Raw genomic sequence first — 14,356 nt, forward strand, 5'->3', positions numbered from 1 at the left:
TTCCTTTCAGCCCCAGGTTTGGCTACAAATGATGTTAAAACTGTGGGAGAAGCTCTCACAAGAAGTGTGTAGTCAGGAGGAAAACACCAAAGAGCTGAGTAGAAAGGAGCAGGGTGGCCGTGGAATGGGGTGGCCATGGAATGGGGTGGCCATAGCTCTTTGCCTTCTGTATTGGAGAGTGGGATATCTGGGCTGCTCTCCCAGGTGTTCCTCTCCCAACCAGTGTGTTTGGGAAGGATGGAGCAGCTGTCAAAATTGATGAAGAGATCCCATGGTGTCCCTTTGCCTGGGGAACCTCTCTTTTGGAGATGAATTTACACCTTGGAGCTTCTGAAGTGTTTCAGGTCAGCATTATACTTTGGTGTTTGGACAGCAGCAGGTTACAGGTGCTTCCCAAAGCCTTTGGTGGTGGATGGCAGCCTCTGAACTGCTTTGCAGGCTTTTTTCCCTTACCACAGCCGAGTTCCACTTGAGGAAAGATGAAGTCTGTGGAGAGCAGTGGGGTCTGGCATTAGACCGGCTGCTGTGGTTGGTAAAAGGGACAAGCCCTCAGAAAACACAGACCTGTCTTCAGGGTGATCTCAGTGCACTCTCTGCAATCATCATTTTTTTTTTTTTTCTTTTAAAGCACAGTGAAAATCGAGGCTTATCTGAGGCTCACAAAGATTGATACGATCTCGCTACAGCCTTGGCTGCGCCCTGGATCTTAAGAGCACCAGGTGTTTTGCTGAGCTGAAAGAAGAAGTGTTTTGTGAGAGCACTGGGTTAAATCACATTAAGGTGGCTGCCTTTTACTGCCATTAGTATTTGGGACTTTTAATAAGGACCATCCTTAGGGCAATGTTCTCTCCTTGGATGTTCTCGGCAGTCTGTGCCTGTTATTACTGATATTATTGTTTGCTTCTTCAGTGCATTCAGAGCTCCTGCTCGTACTGACCTCGGCTCAGTATCGCGTAAGTGCAGCAGGTACAGAATTGGGTGAGTCTCTAGATCAGGGCTGGGCTTTGTGGACCTGTCCCACTGGCAGAGTCATCTGGCAAGTTGAGCCACGCACACAGGGGCAGAAAACCTGTCTGTCTTGCCTGTCCGTCTTCACCCTTCACATACTCTAGCAGCAGAAGGATTAAGGGTGTGTTACTATCATAATTCTCTTTTAGGGTAGAGGATGAGTTTGTGAGAAAAGGAACTGGGACTTTGTAGCAGTCTGCAGTAAAGTCTGTTAACAGTTTGGAAGAGGGGCTGAATTTAGTGGAAGAGTTTATATAATCTTATCTATTTGACAAGAGTCCTCATTACTGGATATTGGTTCTGTTATAATAACTTTTGGAAGCTTCTTCAGGAAAGTGGGTCTTTCACAAACATGTTTTGACACTGGGCTGAAATCTTATCTCTGCAAGGCTTACGTGGGAATTTCAGCAGGAGCTTTAATGAAGCTAGCATGTAATTCCTGGTCTTTTTCAGCTTTGTGCCATGTTCCTACAAAGCAGTTCCTTCACACAGACCTTTATGCCATGCTGGGTCCCTGTGACTCAGGTGAGCATTCCCAGGTGACTCTGTTGTCAAGGCAGGTTACCCAGGAAGGGGCAGGGAAACAAGAGTCACATCTGTAGTGCTAAGACATCTTTTTAATTTTTATTACACTGGTATTACGGGTAAAATAAGTGTCTATTTTCTCTTTTGTCCTTCTTACTAGCTCATGTAGTGTACCTGTCTTACAGGCAGGGTGATGAAATGTTGTTCCCATGGGAGGCAATACATGTGGGCTTCTCTCCCCTAAATTAAAACGAACTACATTTCTATCTGACACAAATTAAATTACACATGCTGCAGAGAGAAAGTACTTGAAAGCAAGTTACTTCAAGTTTACCGGATGTCTGTCATTTGGGATCCTCCAAAAAAACCACGAAGCTCAGTGGTTCCCTAAATCCCTGCATAAAAGTCATGATACACTGTGGGGTGAAAGTTTCCATCCTCCAGTTCAGCTCAGAAGTTACTGAAGGGATGACCAAGGAGCTTATGTCATGAGGGCTTCCTTTGGCATTGGAAGGCACAGGGCTCATTTTGCAATTCCTATGACTGCAGGGTGCCTGCTGATACGTAAACTAATGCAAAGGGGATTTTTACATTGAGAAGCGTTACTAGATGACATTTGTGAGGAGTTTTCAACTGCAAGTGCCCTGCTTTCCTTATTTTTCAAGTGGGCTTGCTGAGCGCAGAAAGATCAAGCGTATCTGACTGCTGCTGAAATCGGGGGGGCTTTGCACGGTCTAAATTTTTTACTTTTTATATAAAAAAAGATGGTTGTGGCAGCTCTGTGCCACTGTATTAATTTAGAAACCCAAAGAATGCTCCGTCCATGCTTGAAGGAGAAGATGGATTTCCTTGGGATCTGATCAGCTGCTTTGTGGTCTAATTTCTAATTGTGGGCCTAGTCTCTTTATTTAATTTCTTTAATTTATTTTCTTTCTTGTATTTCTTTTCTTTCATATATTTCTTATATTTCTTTTCTTTCTTATAATTCGTTCTGTGCCTGTGACTGGTGGGATGGGGTGGTGGGAGAGGTGTCCTTTTCTTTTGGGGGAAGCTTGAGTGCTGCTCAGCGTTGCCACAAGAGGTCACTGCAAGAGTTGTTGCCTTCCCAGGTTAATGTTTAAACCTGAGAGAGAAGGAAAAAAATGGAGTTATTGATTTTTTTTTTTTTGGAGTAAACACTCAGGTTTTTTTATTGCTGTTGGAAGTAGTATACAGCCAAAAAATAATGTCAGGAAGTGAAGCGAACTGTGGAAATACATTTAATTAGCCTGTTGTAAAACAGTGCTGTTTGGTGGTTAACTGGGATTTTAAGTTATTCTCTTGGAAAGCTAAAGGAAATAGGATTTTCTGATCTGATAAAATGAAATAAAAGGATGATGCTTGTTTAAGCAGTACACTCAGTGACTGGCTATTTGTAAATGCCAAGCCGTGGGTATCCCAAATGTCCACGGCCTGATTCCACACCCGGCAGGGGTTCTGGCTGAGAACAGCCCCTGAGGAGACTCACCTGAAGCATCACCTCAGTGCTGGACAGGGATCTGTCCTGTTGATGGTTTTGCTTTAGCCACTGGCACAGAGGGGACAGCAGGGTTGAGGCAGATGAATCTCTGCTGAAGCAGTTTTTTATTTTTGAGATGCAGCCAGGCTCTGTGGAACTGCAGCCAGGAGTGGCTGCGGGCTGAGTGTTTGCAAGAGGAGCCCCTGTGTCTGAACAGCTCCCGTTACCACAGTTTTCTCCTCTGGGAGCATGGAGCCAGCACTCTCGTTTGTATAACGCTAGAAATCTGGCTTCTGGTTGCTCCCTGAGGGTGCCTATGTGCCTTGAGTGAGAGCTGCAGCGTGCTCCAGTTTAAATTTAGTCTCGGTACATCTATGTTGTGTTCTGCATAATTTTAATAGAGAACAGATTCAGCAGTGGCATTTAGATGATAACCGGGATAGGTGAGGATTAGTTTAATTCTAGGATAAATGGATGTGTGTGGGAGAAACTGGGATCAGAATTGTATGAAATGTCATTTTTCAGGCAACTTATGGGGATGCTGTCTCATCCTTATTGCCTCAGAGCTTTTCCTGGGGCCAGTGAAGTTGTGCCACAGTAGAGGCAGGGGCTGTTTGGGGGGCTTTCTCATTCAGAATGATTACAGTTAATTTTTTAAGTTTTTCAGGAGGTAAATTTCAGGCAGCCCCTAATCTTGCTTCTCAAGCTCGCTTGCTAAATTGCTGAAAGCTGCTGCGTTCTCAGCTAAGTGACTTGCACATGGATTTAATATTTCAGCCAATGCTGGATTGTCTTCTGTTTCACTTGAGGAACACTTATTTGGGGCAGGAAATAGATCATTTCAACATAGTCAGTATGGTGGCACCTTGCTCTGGGTTTAGCCCTCTTTGCATTTTCATAATATGAGTGTTAAATAAAGACAACGCTAGCACAGAAAGGTGACGTAAAGAGTTAGTCCTCTGAGAGATTTTTTTTCTTTTTCAGGCAAGCAACGCTTAATGTGCTGGATAAATTGGATGACACTGATGTTTTGCATGCTTTAAAGGCACTGGGGAAATAATAGCTTTGTTAGAAAACAGCACTGTGGTTTCATAGCAAGGAGTACAAAGTGCTGGTGGAAGTTGCTGCTTCAAGAACAGAGGTTTGTCTGCAGCCGGCCCCAGAGCTGGAGGGATGTTGGTGCCCGTTGAGGCAAATCTCAGAGGGCTGCACCCTCCAGAAGGGATTAGGATTTTTGCTGTTTTCCTTTGGGATGCAGTACATCTGGAGCATGTGGTTGGAGTAATCACAAACAGCACCAGCAGAAACAAGCATTGTCAGGGCCAAGACTTGCTCAGGAAAGCCAAAAGAAAATTAGGAAGAAGAACTTTTTCAGGACAGTCCTCCCTAGCACACACACACAGGGGATCACCACTAGTTTTCCAGGTTGCTCTAAACAAGTCTGCAGCAATGTGCTGACCTTGTGTAGTTATAAGGAGAATCAGCTGACAGCAGTTTAAGTAGTTTGGGGCTTTTATAAGACAACATTAGCAAAAAGGCAAATTCCAGATGTTTCACAGACCCTGTCAGATCCAGTCTGCATTTGCTCTGGAGTGGAAGGGTAATAGTTCTGAAGAACAGCTCTGTGTAAATTTGCTGGAGTTAAGAGTTTGTTCCCAGATGGAAATACTGCTTTTTTTTGTTGTTATAATCATTATTATTACTTTTGTTCTTCTAGTACTTCATTTTTTAGAACATCTTTTCAGTTGCGATTTTTCTGAAAAGATCAGTTGCCTATTTGCTCGAGATGAGATGGAATTCTGAAATGGTGATTTAAAAAATTTTGGTTACAAGTGGTACCCAAGCATTCTTGAGAAAAGATGATTAGAGGCAGCATTTCTCACTTGGCTAAGCATATCTCCTGGAATGATTTAGCTGTTCTTGCTCTCCTGTCATTACATAACATGAATTTTACACTGCTTTGGGCATTTTGTTAGTTAAAAAATTTGCTTGCACACTGTGGTCTTTTTATTTTGTTTTAATAACAAAACAAGGCTCAGTGCCGTGTTGGGTGTTAGCTACTGCAAGATAGAGTAAGATTAAAGGCTTGCTGCTCTACAGCATTGGCTGCCTGCATGCAAAAGAGCCTTTATACAAAATAGAAGTGTGGCAACAGCAAGTGCAGTGCCTTTAAAAATTGTTTTCCTCAATTATGTTTAACAACCTGAAATTTTGCTAACTGTATGCCTCTAATACCCTGATTCTTTGCCATAAGTATTAAACCTTGTCAATAGGAGAATTATAATAGCTAATAAAAAGCCTGCTGCCTTTCTAAGAGGAACCTAGCAACTCTGAGACAGATGAGTCTGCTGGCAGAGACCTGCTCCCCTGCTCTTACAGACAGACACTGGCGTTTAGAGAGGTCTAGTCAAAGAGCTTATACAACCTACAAATTTGTGATTTGGGCTCTCTGCAGTATATCAGAAAGGGGGATGGGTGAATAAAATGATTGATGGAGGCAAGGACATCAAGACAAGCTTAGAAATAATAAAAATTGACTTTTTATCTCTAAGGAAATGAGAAGTGGAAATGCATTTTTAGTGCATTGGAGAAATCCAAGCAAGGATGAATACATTACCAGAGATTTCAGACTAATCATCATGCAAGTTTTGAAGTTGGCTGCATGTTAATCTCTTCGGAGTATGCGATACTACCCCATGGTCATCTGGATCCCAGTTACGTAGAGTTTCCTGTGCTGGATCTGACCATTGTCTGTCAGATTTACAGTCCTGCTTTCAGCAGTGGCCAATGTCCAGCTGACCAGTGGGGAAGTTCCCAGTCTCTGTAGTAAAATACTGGTGAGATTGGGAACCGCTGTACATGGAAAGAGAAGATTTTCCTTTCTGGGCCATAGCACAGATACTGGACTAGTTACTAGTGCCTTATGGCAGAATGCAAGCTGTATTTATGCATTACCATCTGTAACTCTGGCTATCCTTGACAGTCCCTCCTATGATACTGTTCTTTCGGTGAAGTTGTGGTTTACTTAAATTCATTTGTTCCACTATGGGTGTAAGGGATGAATTTGGTGTTGCCCAGTTATTAGTAGCTCAGCTCTGTTAAGCAATACTGTTGTTTGGAATACCTCCTATACAACATATTCTTTCAGAAAACTTGTTTGCAGAATATAGCTCTTGTGTATTGAATCTGACAGGAATAAAGCTGTGGAGATGCCAGTGCTGGTGTCCTTGCTATGCTTATCACTCTGCCATTTGCAGACCTTTTGCTGGTTCCTTTTCTTTTTCTTCTGAAGGAGGCACAAAACATGAGTTTTATCTGTTGAAGACTTGAGCAGGCAAGGAGAGCTTGCCTCTACCTCTGATTTTGGCTGCCATGCAGCAGCTGGAGGTGGAGAGGAAATAGGGCTTTTCCTGCCATTGTCTCTTACACCTTGTTCAAGCAGCCAGCTGGAAATGGAACACAGTGGAATTTGCTAAAGACTAATGGAAACTGTAACCAAAGACACAACTGTGATGGACCTTTCTTAGCAAGGAAACCATGTTTGTCTGAGCTGTAGAGAAACAAGTCAGGCATTTAGTCCAGGATTGGCTGTGGATCCATCTCAGGGGAGGTAACTGCAGAAGTGGAATTTCGATGAGTAGTTAGTGGTGGTGATATGATTTTAAGAAATTATGACCAAAACAGAGAGGTTCTCTCAAAGTGTCTTGTAATCCAGTGCACAGTTTGGATATTTGCAACTGGGTATGGACTGGAAAATGTAGAGTTAAATCTGTCTGGAGTTTTGATCTGGAGAAACTGTGGAAATAGGAAAGAATTAATTGTGTCTTGGTTGGAGAAAATAACATGACTCCTGATAAAATATAGGGTAGGTTAAATATAGGGAGTCCTGTAGATGCTGAGACTTGGGTACAAAATAAAACACAAGGGTCATATGCTGACTCTTCTTCTTTGAATTTTATCAAGCTGCTCAGTGAGCAGCAACATTAATGGAATGTGGATTCCTGTGGCTTTGTGCCCACAGTTAAATTTACTGGTCTTTAACAAGAGGTAAACATTGATTCAGGATTTTCCTTCAGTTGGAATAGGACACACGCACACATATTGATAGTGGATCTGGCAGTGCTGGGCTTGCAGTTGGACTCCATCATCTTACAGCCTAAATAATTCCATGATTCATATTCACATGTGGAGCATGGATGAATAAACCTTACTTGCTTAGGGAACAAGGATAAAAAGAAGTCAGTTAAGTAAAGGAAAATTTGTTGGGACAAAAGAAAACATAGTCTAATATCTGGTCAGTTTTATAGTACATATACTATGTATCTGATCTAACATTACAAATGCTACCAGTGTCAACCAAGATACTTCCTAGTGTCTTTTTTTTTTTTTCCTTCTAATTTTTATGGGATTTAAAAAAACCCCAACTCATCTATCAATAGTTGGGCTTTCTGTTTTGTTCCCTCCTGAGTTTCTTTTGGATTTATCAGTTTGGTGAATGCTCTATCAAATGAGACCCTCAGATGCGAAGAAGTGTAAAATCCATAAAAGGCAACCATTAAATGCTGTTTATCAGCTGCTGGCTGCAACGTGAATCTTCTGCTGTGTACTCTGTGTCCTGAAACAGTTACGTGGTGGGAGTACACAATGGAGTTTATGTCTGTGGATGGGGAGGCTTTGGAACAGGGTTATCTGCTTTTGGACTGTGGTCCTCTGGGGAGCTCAGAGATGTGCAGAGCATCTATGAGTGCATCTGGCATTGCAGCCTCTCCTCACCAGGTTGTGCCCTTTGTGCTGAGATATGTGAGCAGAATTTCGGCAAAAGACAATTCTATGAAGACAGTCTTTCCGAATTTAACCAGAGGGCTTGTAATCTTGGTTGTTTCCTGGTGGAATGGGAAATTAAGAATTGCTTATGATCCCATCCTCTCCAGCTGCTGGGACGTGATGGTGGCGGGGTGGCAACCACGGGGAGAGCCTGTTAAGTTTAGAGGGCTGGTGGTGTCTCCACTTTTCCAAATTGGAGAAGAGGCAGGGTGTTGGGGAAGCGTGAATACAGTGGGATGAGCTACAGGGAACCCTTTGGTTGCCAGGGGTTTAGGATGTCCCCTGTGTTACTGTCTGTGCCATGGTGAGGAAAGCTGGGCTGAGTCCCCAGGCAGAGAGGGCTGTGGGAAGCCAGGGTGAGTTTATGTAATGCTCAGGCTTTTCTCTGTGTCTCCTGTTGCTTGTAGCGAGGGCACCTCCCTTTGGGTAGGAAAGCAAATTTTAAAAGTTGACATTTAGGCTTAAGAATATTTGTGATGGATTCAAATAAGTGCTTTGGGCTTAAAAGTGTTAGATTTCCCAAAATCTAAACTGCTATTTCTCCCATTGGTCGGCTTTTAAATATTTTTAAATCTGCTTTTCTATACATAATCCAATAATCTCCAGATTATTTTTTTCTAAATTCATGGTTATAAAGGAAAAAGAAATACACTTTTTTTTTTTTTTTTTTTTTTTTTTTTTTTTTTTTTTTTTTTTTTTAGTGCATGTTCCTAATTCAATAGAATAATGTTTGCATTATGTACATTCCGGTAGTGTGTAGCTCATGCAAACCCATTGTCATTTTATGTGAAAATGAATCTGTGGACCTTAGTATTATGTCTGCAGTTGTCATAACCATTCATGGCTATTATGAGGAAAATTTGTAAAAATATCCTTAATTTTTTCCCCCACAAGAGCTGCTGATAGGAACATTTCCTATAATTTCTATGCAGCAATGAGCGTTAATAGTCATATTTTAATAGCTTTTTAGCACCATTGTTAGTTAGTTAGTTAGCTTTTTAGCACCAGTTAGTTCCACAGCTGCAGTCAAAATAAAACTGGAAACTAACATTAAAAAGAAAGAAAACACGGAAGATTACTGCAGAACAAAATTTTAGAACCTCTACGAAAGGAGAATATTATTTCTGAAACAAAATTAGGAATATTTGCAGTGTCAACGAACATAAAATACCACAACATTGTGTTTAAGTAAAACGAGTATTTCCTTCTCTGGAAATGCCTTACTAAAAACAGGGATGGAAGAATAAAACTATTTTAGGACTAGCTCATAATGTGTTGGTGCCAGTCCATGCATATAAACTGTAGGCACTGACTGAAAGAACAGATGACTGAAGCGATATTTAAACCTGAGTTCAGCCTCCTAGAAATACTCCCTGCCCATATTTTGTATTTGCAGCAATGGATGCATGTTACTAGGATGTGCCAAACCCACATATTTGCATTTTTAGTAGACTGCCACTGAAATTCATAGAATTATAGAATACTTTGGGTTGGAAGGGACCTTAAAGACCATCTCATTCTAACCCCCCCCTGCCACTGGTAGGACCAGGTTGCTCAAAGTCCCATCCAACCTGGCCTTGAACACTTTCAGGGACGGGGCATCCACAGCTCCCCTGGGCAACCTGTGCCAGGGTCACAGGTTTTACCCTCACAGTAAAAATCTTCTTCCCAATATCTAATCTAAACCTGCCCTTCTGTAATTTTGAACCCATTGCCCCTTGTCCTGTTGCTACATGCCCTTATAAAAATTCCCTCTCCATCTCTCTTGTAGGCCCTTTAGGTACCTGTTTGGTATTATTTTAATTTGTAAGTCCCTTTGACACTCATCAGTTCCCATATCATGCTAAATTTCCATATGGGTCCGTTAATATCCACACTCCCAGACATGATGTGGCATGTGGTGTATTATGAGATGTGACAAGTGCAACTTGCCCTTTCCCAGTGGCTCCTGACACTCTCTGTCCCTCATCCCAGTAATGCTGCCTGTGCTCTGCAAAACCAGCTTGGACCTGTCGGGAGGAAAAAGTTACTTATCTCAAGTGAGAAAGTTGCCATCAGCTTTGGGCTCACACACAGTTTAGCATTCAAAACTCAGTTTGCAAGTTAATTTAGGGCTGATTCTGAGATACATATGAAATAAACATGGTAGCTTGCCCAGGTGTTTTGAATAAATTAATCCTTTCTAAATTGTTAAAACATTGGTGCTTATGTCAGTATTTTGGGGTGTAAGAAGCTGCTTAAATTACTAGGAGTTATCCTATTCCATCACGGTTTCTTTTCTGATGCCCGTTTTGATTTCAGTTCCCTCTGAAACGTCACGATAGAAGCTACCACCATGAGCAACTGCTGTGTAACACATAGAGGATTTAATTGTACTTTGCCACTGATAACAGCCCTGTCTCTCTTTATCTCTTTTCAGAATCCAGTTTTTTGTTGGGAAACGCCCAGATTGTGGACTGGCCCGTAGTTTATAGTAATGACGGTTTTTGTAAACTCTCTGGATACCATCGAGCTGACGTCATGCAGAAGAGTAGCACTTGCAGGTATGCCCACCGTCTGTCTGTTGGCAACTGATGCACCTGTAATTTTATAACCTGCTGGGAAGAACAGGGAGGTGTTGGAAAAAGGATTGCTGGAAGAAAGGCGTTGTCCTGTGGAAACTGAAGTATTAGAACAGGCTTCAGAGAATGAAACCAGCAACTTACCCAGAACATGGCAAAGCACTTCGAAGTTTATCCTGGCTAATATTGGTAAAAATATGCTTTAGCTAATGATGCAGTAAAGAGTGGGTTTTTAGGTTAACTAATATACTTCAAAGACCTTTTTTTGCTAGGTTGTTCTGAATTCTGCTGTCACCATGCCAGGAGGTAGTGGACTGTTCTGTAGCCCTTGTTGGCCCTAAGCACACACAGAGCACAGTAATGCACAAAGTGCATCTTTGTTCCCGAGAGGGTGATTAAGCTGCCGATATGTTTACTCTAAGCATTGCAGCTTTATGGGTTTTTCCTTTTGTTGGTGGTCTTTCAGGAGCGAGCAGCTGTGATTTGTGGTTAGACATGCATCTGCGCCTGGTCTGCTGCATCCTTTAAAAGGAGATGCTTTGGGGAAGGACTGAATCCCTGATGCGCGTGTGTGTGTGCGCGTGTGTGCGTGAGCAAGGCAAACGAGGAATGGCTGAGATTCAAGTTTGTGTTGGTTTTCCCTTTCTGCCTTCAGGGACTGGCCAACTCCAGGCACTGGGAGGAGGGGACTGTATGTCTGGAAGTGTTCAAGGCCAGGCTGGACGGGACCTTGAGCAACCTGGTCTAGTGGAAGGTGTCCCCGCCCATGGCAGGGGGCTGGAACTAGGTGATCTGTAAGGTTCCCTCCAACCCAAACCATTCTGTGATTCTATGATCTACAGTCATAATTTCTGGGAGATGGGTGCTGCCAAACACTGATGATTGGCTGGTGCTGGTGGGAGCAGGGTGAGCAGTGAGCCTGTCCCTGGATGGCAGTCATTGCTTACTCCAGAAAGCAACTCATGCTGATGTGTAGCCACTGTGCTCACATGCAGGGAAGAGGAGGAAGCCTTGGGGATCTAGGGTTGCTCTGTGCAGCCAAGTGTCCTCTGATGGGAAATAGACAGGAGATGGGCATGTGCTGCTGAAATGAAATATTCATTCACACAGTAGCAACTGAGTCGATATACTCAGTGGGGCTGAAGGAACAACCTTATCACAGCTGTTGGATATTCATACATGCTTTCCCCTTTGCTCTCTGCCATCCTGTATATTGAAATAAATTTGCTGTGAGCCAGCACTTTCATAGCTGGAGCCCATTAAAATAATTACAAATATAGAATGTAATTTTAGGAAAATGTTGAGTAAGTGAAGGTTTAGCAATACCTCTCTGGTAATGATTCCCCTGTGCCTGTGGGAGCTTATTGTGACTGTGATAGTCTCCTGTTACCATTTGTAAGGATCCTGTTTTGACCACATTCAAATAGGTCATAGAGGTGAACTGTGCAGATGCAAATCAAGGAGGAATTATTGTGGAAAATGGAATTGGTAGCAAAGACTTTTTTCCTTAATTTTCATACTGTACATCTACCTCTGGATTTTGGGGAGCCCTCTCTACACTTCAAAGCATGACCAAAAGTGTTGTGTCTGTCTCTTGGACAGGTTGGATGGGGCTTGGAGCAACCTGGTCTAGGTGTAGACCCCATGGCAGGGGGTTGGAACTGAGTGATTTGTAAGGTCCCTTCCAACCCAAACCATTCTGTGATTCTACAAGTGACATATGCAGATTTTCCCTGCTTCTTAGGAGACATCCCACTCTTCAGATTAACAGAGAGCTGGACAGAATTTCAGCTTGGTCTGACACACAGCATGTAGCCTTCCAGAGCAGTGTCTTTAAAGCTGCTCCCTAATGAGAGATACTGAAAGCAAAATGGTCTTGAAAGCCAATGGTGTCTGGTTAGGCTTACTCAGGAGAATGTTTTTGGAGGGTTTTTGATATCTGGAGCTATTATTTATAGTATTTTCTGAGTCAGCTTCACAGTCAATTTTTTTCAATGTTATGCCCAGATTATACATTTTACATAAAAATTGCTTTATGTGTAATGTTTGCTTTACTGCTCTAAAGGCAAGTGCTCTGGAGTAAGGGTGCTGTGGTGCCACACCTTTATTGCAGGTTTTGGAAGGGTCTGCTTTTACAGCTTTTTAGTGTCAAAAATCCAACTAAATTAAAAACACAGATAAAAATTATGTATATTTACCCCCTGATTCCAGTCACTGTTATTAGTGGTCATAAGTGTGATAAAGGACAGTTTATAATTTTTGCAATGTTTGGTAAATTTGTGCCTGCTTGTAAGTGCCTTCAAATTACTTTTACCCATGCTTTTCTCATGGCAGTCCAGCAAGTATTTGCTGTATCCTCCTTCCCACCCTACGTTGGGACTGTTCATATGTCATGTAGATGTGGCATTTATGGACATAGTTTTGTGGTGGATTGGCACTGTTGGGTTAAAAGTTGGATTCAGTGATCTTAAAGGTCTTAAAGGTCTTTCCCAACCTAAATAATTCTGTGATTCTGTGATTATCGTATTCAGTCTCAGGTGATCTTGGCTGCTACGGATCACAGGGAGGGGGTGAAAAACTGAAGGCACTGGAGGTGTGAGTGATTTTTGTTCCAGTTCAGCCATGAGTTAGTCGTATGACAGGCTGGTAATCCCTTTGATTTTGCACTTCTCTCATCTTTGTAATCAGCAACAATGGGCCCATTGTCAGGAAAGCCATTTAGAAACCCCTCAGTACAAATACCAGTCTCACTAGTTTCACAGGCACTGTAAAAAAGGCACAGTGTACACAGAAGTCAGGCTACGTGATATTGGGTGATGGGAGTTGATAAGTGTTCTTTCTGAGTGCACATGGCACCTAAAATTGCATGGGTATCGTGGCTGATATATAGAAAAATTGGTGGGAGTGAGTGCTAAAATGCATAGAATTTTTAGGTGGAACTACTTGTGTGCTTGTGAAGCATTGCTGTGCCAAATGAAAATGAGCTGACAGTCCAGGAGGAACAGGGCATCTGTGACATTTAACCTCTGTCTAACAAAAAAAAAAACCTGCCTGGAGGTGCATCAGTAAGTCAGCCAGCATCCAGGAAAACTATTGGTTTCATGCCCAGTTGTCCCTAGATATGACCATGTATGTCTTCATGAATACACTGAAAGAATAAACAGTTATAAACCACTAAAATCCAGTTTAATGTTGCAAGTAATATCAGTGTTTTCTAAATATTGTTGCTTATCAGTTAAGCTCTGTGTTCTCATCCAGCCTTTGGAAGAGCAGGCATTTGACACTTGACATTCACTCTAGGCTTTGCTTTGCTTACCCTTCCTTGCACCCAAGATTTTTATAGGTACTGTTCCCACTGAAACACTTGGTCAGCATCTCTGCTCTCCCTTGTTTTGATTTACTGCCGTCACAAGTGGGATTAAAAAGAGTCTGCAAGGGAAATCCTGGCTCCAGTGGAGCTAGTGGCAAAATTCCCACTGTGTTCAAAGAAATGGGATTTTGCATGACGGGTACAGTGTGCTGGACTTGAAAAAAGCTAGATTTGATACTGGGATGATACCACTGTGACCTGATTTTTGTGTGTGTGAGAAGGCCTCCTTACAATGCCAAAGCTGTTGCCAAGATACCCCACTGAGTGTGCAGTGGGACCCAGGGAACTGCACTGTTTCCTCTCAGAAATGATGTGTGCTCTTCACCTTGCAGAGTTTTGAAGCTACTGAGGGGTATTTGCTGTTCCTCCTGGGCAGATGTTTGTCTGTTGTAAATGATGACTTGAACACTGTAAATTGGGTAGGGATGCCTTCTGTGCTTCACCTGTCCTGGATAATTCCTCCCAAACAGCTGTTGCTGCCCTGGGACACGCTGCAAACCTGGGCCTGCTCTGATGCCCATGCTCTGGGTCCTGACAAAGGACAGAGGAGCACAATGTGAAGCTTCAGAT

General features: G+C 42.6%; 1 protein-coding gene across 1 annotated transcript in view; it reads left to right on the forward strand.

Moving 5' to 3' along the window:
- Positions 1-10,274: 10,274 nt before the first annotated feature.
- KCNH5 (potassium voltage-gated channel subfamily H member 5) overlaps positions 10,275-14,356 on the forward strand; it is a gene marked incomplete at its 5' end in the record, with an annotated part of 146,196 nt that continues 142,114 nt past the window's right edge. Inside the window, one exon of the mRNA XM_027900044.1 lies at positions 10,275-10,398. Within this exon, the coding sequence (XP_027755845.1) occupies positions 10,275-10,398 (124 nt within the window). The remainder of the gene's footprint in view (positions 10,399-14,356) is intronic.

This window comes from Empidonax traillii, unplaced genomic scaffold, assembly GCF_003031625.1.
Source record: "Empidonax traillii isolate 1590-97213 ecotype Southwest subspecies unplaced genomic scaffold, ASM303162v1 scaffold701:size746704, whole genome shotgun sequence".
Classification (NCBI taxonomy): domain Eukaryota; kingdom Metazoa; phylum Chordata; class Aves; order Passeriformes; family Tyrannidae; genus Empidonax; species Empidonax traillii.